We start from the raw sequence: 7915 nt of genomic DNA, 5'->3' as shown, positions 1-7915 counted from the left end.
TAGAATGCAATTGAAGGCATAAATTGGAGTAAAAGGGTGTTCAGGTCCAGATTAAGCAGTTTATCTGATACACTGCTACCATTATCTTCTGCCTTATATAATGAAAGTGTCCTGCAATATAATAATGAAGCTTGATAGATGGATTAGTGAGCATAAAGACCAGGTATTGTGCATAGAATCTGGCAATGACCTTCAGCCACAATTGGAGTTTGGTGCATTAAAGCTTGTGTATTCAATATAAAACCATGATTGTACCACCATTAGATCCACATTAGAAAGACCTTTCCAATGATATATAATTATCCTATGTTGTGGTAAAGAATGAGCCAACAGGGGGCAAAATGAGTTGCAGCTGTGGCTGAGAACAAACAAGACCATACTTGGTGGCAGGGGAACGCAGCTCAGTGTTCCCAGGCGGATTGCGGTGACCGGGCGCCAAAGTCACCGCGCGAGTCGCGCAAGCGCCCGCGGCGGTGACCCCGCCGCGAGGGTCAGCCCGCCCGCCTGGGCTGCGCGCGCGGGCGTTTTGTCACGCCCTGGTCACCGCCGCTCTCGCTGGCGCGGTCACCGTCTCGCTCTCTGCTTCCTCCCTACTCCTCCTCTAGGCGCTGGCGGTTCTTACTTGCACACCGTCAATCCTGGCCTGCCTGCACAGCCTCAAGCAGCCTCAAGGTGGTATGCGACGAGGGATACGGCCTGTGCAGAATGAAATGTCGCTCGCACGCCTGGATCGCACCCTGGCCCTACGTCGAGACACATTCATTCTGTACAGGCAGTCTTCGACAGCTCGCACTCCTCCTTGCTCACCCATACGATCACGGAACCGCCGAATGTTTGCGACGGTCGCTCTCCCTTTCGCTCGACTCCCTCCGCCCACAGCCGGCTCATCCAGGACACCGGGCGCTCTCCCCTCATATAGGCGCCCACTCTCGCTCCCTTGGGCAGCTCCTCAACTGGTACATCTGTGCCTTTGCTAATAATACAGGATTTGATGCTGACATCTATTCCAGCTCAGAATCGCAGCTTGAAGCCGCGACGGGCCTGCACACAGCGCCCGCCGCGTCGACGTGTCCGCGACGCCCTCTCGCGGGAAGCAGAACGTGCGTATGAACCCGCTGTAAAACACTCCGGAATCGAATGAGACTTACCATGTATGTAGCATCTGCGAAGGTGCCACAACGATCCGGCAAACCGGTTCAAGAACGCGCATACAGCGACCATCGACGCGCCCTGGCTGTACACACGGCCATCGCACGACCAACGACGCCCATCCCACACGCCCAAGACACTCCTGGATGTCCACCAAGTCCTCGTCCACGGTGTCCGCGCGTCGCTAGCCGCTAGTTCGCAAACTCGGCCCAAGTACGCCCTCCTCTCCCCCTCACAGTGTTGTATGCCTGCTCACCCACTTCCTGTTCGTTCAGCAACGGCATACATCATTGCTAGGTATACGATGGCCACAAGACGTGCTACAGGAGCTACAAGCCGGGCGTTGTGCGCAATCTCGTTCAAGCACTGCGGCGTCCACGGGCCCCTAACCACCCTCTTCTCTCCTCCATCCTCCCGCCGGCCTCCCTTCACCCCGGCTGCCCTGATTCCGACGTGAATCGCCTGGACGACATGAAGAAAGGTCAGTTCGCGCACTCGTCTGGCCCCGGCAGAGGAAGACCGCTGTCTGGCTCACCTTCACGAGTTGGTTCGTCGGCCCGCCTGTCTTCGGATTCCTTGGACACGGCCGCCTTGGATGCGGCCGCGGTCACAGCACCCGGCCCCAACCAGTGCAGCGTCCAGTCCGTGGATGGCCCCTCGGGCATCTTCAACTTCTGGGGGCCCATCGAGGGCGGGTTCCTGACGGCGAATGGGACGGTTGTAGGTGGGATTGACTGCTGCGGACGGGATCGACTACTGTTTTGATGTGTGCAACCGCTATCGTGGCTGCTGACAACCTGTACATTATGAATGTCGCTACTGTACAACTCCATTCAAGCTATCCCTACATGCTGTCTAGATTCATGACTGGATGTTGCTCCTCGAGGGCGGCAATCTCGCAACCAAGGAAGGCCATATCCTCTACGCCGACTATGCGCATCACGAGGTGCCTTATTCCGCCAGCACTGTGTATCCTATCACGGAGGCGGGCAAGCTTCCACTCGCCGCTACTTGGGTCCCACACCTCGAGAAGTACAGCCCGAGGGGGGATGAGCCCATTGCCTGTACAGAGTGCCCTGATTGGGCCGTAACAAGAGAGGGTGATGTGCATAGTGACAGCACGTCGGGTGGGGAGATTGATGATATGTGGTGCAGAGTGGTCCTGTCCAGAATGGGTGAGTACGACAAGGGCGATTGCGATATCGACCGTCAACTGTCCATACCTCGGTCCATAATGCGACCCGAATAAAATGTTGGGCCATTTCTTGATACTAGCGTCGGGTTTGTGTGTAGTTCAAGGAGTGTAGTGGATGCGGAAGGGGTGATTTTGTGTGCTACAGACATGACAGTCGAATACTTATGCCTTGTGAGGCTCGGATGTGTCAAACCGCGGGTGTCCATTCGGATCAACTGTGGTTTCGGGCCATTTTGTCGGATATCCACCACGTCGGACCGACACTAATCGGAGTTACCTGGCATGTATCGCGTTCAAGTAGGATGTAGGATATGTACAAAACTATGGAGCGTAGGTGATAATGTGCACGGCTGGAACAGAAAACACTTCTAACGTGCTAGGGCTAGCGTGGGCTTCCTCTTCTTACTCCTAGCGCCAACAGCGGGTGCGCGTTTGCGTTTCCCAGTGCTTCCCGAGCTGGCGGATGACGGCTGTGAACTTCCGGGTGGAGCGGGAGATGTCCGTGGGCTAGGAGACGGCGAAGTGTTGCTCGGTTGCGGAGCGTTTGGAGTGTGCATGACTTGCCTCTTGCGCTCTTCTGCGAGCTCACTCACGAGCGTGCTCAAACCCTTAGAGCCAGCGGGTCCTTTGGAATGGCGGCGTTCTTCTAGCAGAGCGATGGCGTCCTCGGGGGTGAGACATTGCACCTTTGCGGTGTTCTCGATCCACTCTGGGATCTCTCGGAGACGCTGCCATGCCTTCCGAGCCTATGTCAATCTGTTAGTCCTGCATGCAATCTAGATCTAGTCATGATATTGGGCTTACCGCTGCAGTCTTCCACCACGTTGAAAGGAAGCGCTGTTCGACCAGACGGAGCGGCGGCTTCATGGCAACCGGAGCACCGCCTTCATCTCTCATGATCTCACCAGTGTTATAACAATCCCACAAATCTTGGATTGTTGAGCGGTCAAGGGTGCGCGACGGCCTCCATACATCCCACAGGTAGGACGGTTGTCTGATGCTGCCAAAGACAGCCTCCCATGTAACCGACCCCTTTCCGAAGTTGGGTAGACGCAACGGCTGACCTGTAAGTAACATGTATAAGTAGGTCATAACAGATGGCTGTGTCACGCACCAGGGGATGTGAACGCGGCAGATGGAGGAAGCACGAGGTCGACTTCAGTCCTCTGCCGTCCAAGGATTGGCGACGCTGGAGATGGCGCTACAAACGCACGCAACGTGGAGTCTTCTGCTTCGTATACTCCGCTATCCTGGCGGGTACGTGTCTGCGCGTCGACAAACACGGACGGTTCAAGCTGCAGGCTGACATGCGCTGGCGCCGACCATGTGAGGTCCTCTGATATGTCTGATGACACTCTGTGCGATGCTTCTACGCCTGGGTCCTGGTCTAGTTCTAATATATTAGACGTGTTTACAGAGATAGCTGCCTGGACAAATCAAATTGGAGCACCATTCCCCGAGTTCGGGTAGGTTCATGACTTGTCGTAATGTCAATCCTGGGCGGTGAGAATGCTGCAGTCCGCCGGTCTATGACCGCATGGAGGTGGGCTACTTCACGACGTTGACCCTGGAGCAAGACAACAACGTGCTGCAATGATTGACGCAGGAGTACGTTCTGAAGACGTTCTACGCTGATTGGGTCGCCCACACTGGCGTCCAGCGTGAGAATTTGCGAGGGGAACTCCGTCTTCATCCAGAGCTTCACGTCATCGTGCGCAAGCGCGGGAAGACGGAATATGGGCGATCCAGGCCTGACCTGGTAAAGCGCTGCTGCACACTTTCATAGACACACAATCAGCTCTAGTCCACTGCGAGTGAGAGAAACGTACCAGGAATAAATGGGGCCGCAGCCCAACCACCATTTTCCAGTGATTTGTTGTGCCGACAAGGTTGGCAACGCCGTCAACGGAAGAGATAATCTCCTCTGCCATCGGACACATGCGTACAAGGAAAGCAGGCGGTACAGGTACCTGCAAACGGGTGGGAGCATAGTCTTCATGATCCATGTACCTGTGGCATGCAAGAATTGCCTGTTGTGTACATAATGATGAGCAGAAATATCAACATATTTAAGAGGGCACACTACCTTTTTTGGGAGCGACGGTGCATACACATCGGTATAGGTGTCGCGCGCCCACCCGAGCCGCATGGTCTCCGTACTATCGACACTGTATATTGTGTTGGTTAGGAGTAGTATCGCACCGGTGAAGCCGGGAGGTTGGACGTACCCAAGCCGCTCTTGCTGGTACCCTAGGATATGCCGCGGAAGGTGTGCCTTGATTCCTGACTCAAACTCCGCCTTCTTGAATGCCTGGCAGTAGAGATTGTACAGGTTGTGCTCGTTGTACGGAGTATTCGGAGACGATCCGAAGATCAGCCGCACCTGCAAAGAGGCCGGTTAGAAGCTACAGAATTGAGTAGATTAAATGCCTACTTGTCGCCAGGTCTTGTTCACTGTCCACTGGATGTCGAGCTTCCGCCCGAGTTCGTACTGATCATGTACGAAATGTAGGAGAAAAGTGAGCGCGCCAAGCGGACACTGATGCGGGTCTCGGTGGGCAATCCAGCACGTATAACGCGGGTTGACCATCTGTTGTATGCACTCAGAATCCATCACAGGTGCAGAAAACATGCCATAGTCTCGCACCGTTTTCATGCCACGATGGCCCGTCTTGTCTTCAGCCTGCAGTCCGAGGATCGCCGAGATATGTGTCAGTTTGTCGGGATGTACCAGGACGTACGGCTGCAGTTCACATAACTTCAATGCACGGATATCATCACCACGTTTCCCACTTGCGCTACAGAGGGTCCACGCAAGGAACCCTTTGATGGTGCTATGGACTTTGCATATGGAGTGTCAGGCTAATGTTACCCTAGTACTCTGGGGACCCTTACGTTCACAATGCTCTAAGAACCCAAGCCGGATCTTAAACAGCTGGTCATCGGTCACCTGTTCAAGGAACGTATTGGCGATAATGTCTGGTGCATCCTGCGCTGGAATAAGGCCACTGGGTGACCCAGGGGGAATGATGAGCAATCAATAAGAACTAGAACATTTATAGAAACCTACAGCCGTGCACGACGCAGGGCTTCATCCATGCGCGCCTTGACCAGATCGTACACCCTCATTGTAGTTGCCGGTCGCTTACGAGCCAGTGATGGATTGTGCGCCTCTTGAGCCTTGCGTACACGCAATGCACCGAAGAATTCCTTCTTTATCTGTGACTGCAGGTACATACAATGGATGTCAGCGTCGGTATGGGTGACACAGTCGCATAGTTACTTACTGCGCCTACGCGCGTACCCAAGATCGCGTCGCCCTTTCGATCCCGCTTGCAACGATCTGCTGTACAGTTTATGTACAGGAGGAGCGCATGCTCATCCACAATATCATCGCGGATGTGCCCTTTTGCAAGCGCTTCATTCAGGAATATCTACAGGTGCGTCAGTAGCAGTAGGGCATTGAGAATACACTGAAACTGTACCTTCCATGCCTTAACGTTTGCCTGCTGAGTCTTCTTGCCTCCTGCACGCCGGTTGTCTTCAAAACGCTGGGCAGCGTCGACGCGTGTCTTTGTTTGAAACCGGTGGAAGGCCTCTGTGTCAGCAGGTGAGCAGGTGAGTGGCAGGTATGGTAGTGATGAGCGGCTGGCAGCTACCGTCGGAGCCCGTGTCTTCTGGATCGTCAAGGTCCTCATCTTCTTCATCAAGACCGTCCCGGTCGTATCCGAGCAGGGCTGTACCATGACCCTCAACATCGAACTGAGATACGAGGGTGTCCTCATCGTCAAAGCCGCTCTGGTCAGCAGATGCGGAAGTCGACGGTGCTGAGCCCAGTGTCGTGGAACTCGACAGAGGGAGAGGGGTGTCACTGAGCGTGGAAGCTAGCGTTGAACTTGGGAAGGCACCCGGGACCTCAAGCGCACTGTTGGGGTACCTGTGAAGCCTCAGTGCATGCTCACGTTGCAGCCCGATGCTTGAAACCCATACCAGAACGAGAGCAACCGAGCGCGCAAGGCCTCTAGGTTGGCAGACTTCGGCGCTGACAGGCCATAGGCATGGCATGCGCTTCGCAGCCGTTCCTTGCGCTTGTATGTTTGCCTGGACAGACTGTCAGCACTGGATGTCAAGCAATGGTGATGATACATACAGGTGGACCAAGAACGCTTCCCGCGAGACGCGCCGCCCCGAGCCATCAATCACCGGACAGATCCCATCTCCCTCTTCCTCGCTAGGTTGGACTGCCTGGCCAAGCAGTGTGGTTGCAGTGCAAGATGCCGGGTTCCCCTGGAGACCCAGAAGACTGGGATCAATCAAGGCATTATTGAAAGCCGTGTCGAGAAGTGTTGAAGAGGAAGCCGGCTCGGAGTGCGGCAAGCATGGAGGTAACATATGGATTATGACTGGCTTTCAGAAGCCACCGTGGATAGCTTATAACAAGAGAGAATAGGATAGAAGACTAGAGATGCATAAAGTAAAGCCAAGAGCCAGAGAGGAGAGGAGGGCAGGAGAGAGGGATCGCGGAGGTGGGAGGAGCAAGAACAAGGTTGAACATTGAACTCGTCGGTCCAGCGCTCGTTTGCAGAATTGGCGCCCGAAAAGTGTAGGCTCGCGAAGTCTGCCCGCACGCTTGAGGCATAATTTACTAAGGAGAATGAGCTATGCCAATACGTTCTGGACATGTTATAGTATTATATTCCGCAAAGAAATTGCTTTGCACGGCACTTGTGGAGTATATACGAGAGTAACAAGTCGGCGAATCTGAAGCGCCCATGCCCCTCGGTTTGGACCTCCACCGTGGTCACCGAGTGATTGTGACTCCCCGCGCGGGACAGGCGCTGGTCACCGAAATCCGGTGACCGAGCGCCAACGAGTCCCGGTGGGGTCTCCTTGTTCCCCTGCCACAGACTGTGGTCTTGTTTGGTTCCCAACACAAATGCCTCAATATCTTGGCCCCCAGTTGGCTATATGTCATGAAATATATATCAACAGAAAGCTATGCATGAGCAGAGTCCATATATCCAAAAATTATTTGGATGTGGCCACCTTTGCTGCCACTATGCACAACACAAAATCCTATTAGTGCCACAATCAGAAAAAAGCGCCCAAGGCACATGACCTGATGACATCATTGCCTCCCCCCAAGTGTTATATACCACCAGGCTCAGAATTTTGATCTCTATTCAATGGTACTGTCTATATATTTGTTGAGTGAACCTGATAATAGCCAAGTATACATGCTTACCATTCCAAATAATCCAAACTCTCATTGATATCTGTACTTGCTTAGATGAGATCAGACAAGATTGCTCTGTCTAGGGGAGAATCATGTCCTCTATATGTGAGTCGCATTTGTATTGTCTTTATATACTGGTATTTGACAGAGAGAAATTAGCTAGGCTTTGAAAGACATATTGATCAACAAGTTATATCACTGGTGTGTGCACAATACTGTGGCTTATCCATAAGGTGCATAATGTACTACACACACCCAGGCTCACATTGAGATGCATGTTCAACCGTGGGAATGCATTGTGTCAATGTATGATGTGTCAATGTTTCATTTTTGTT

The 7915-nt window shown here is 53.5% G+C and overlaps 1 protein-coding gene across 1 annotated transcript; it reads right to left on the bottom strand.

The window, feature by feature from the left end:
- Nucleotides 1-2712: 2712 nt before the first annotated feature.
- TRAVEDRAFT_35644 (uncharacterized protein) lies at nt 2713-6736 on the bottom strand (the record flags this gene model as incomplete). Its single annotated transcript, XM_008036758.1, has 15 exons — nt 2713-3090; nt 3149-3408; nt 3459-3646; nt 3760-4121; nt 4174-4374; nt 4431-4512; nt 4573-4727; nt 4779-5185; nt 5240-5352; nt 5415-5569; nt 5632-5778; nt 5830-5942; nt 6004-6259; nt 6307-6445; nt 6495-6736. 15 exons carry the CDS (start codon nt 6734-6736, stop codon nt 2713-2715), a joined length of 3198 nt encoding a protein of 1065 aa, XP_008034949.1.
- Nucleotides 6737-7915: the final 1179 nt, after the last annotated feature.

Source organism: Trametes versicolor, assembly GCF_000271585.1.
Source record: "Trametes versicolor FP-101664 SS1 unplaced genomic scaffold TRAVEscaffold_3, whole genome shotgun sequence".
Classification (NCBI taxonomy): domain Eukaryota; kingdom Fungi; phylum Basidiomycota; class Agaricomycetes; order Polyporales; family Polyporaceae; genus Trametes; species Trametes versicolor.
The sequence above is the reverse complement of the archived record's forward strand: the minus strand, read 5'-3'. Positions and strand labels throughout refer to the sequence as shown.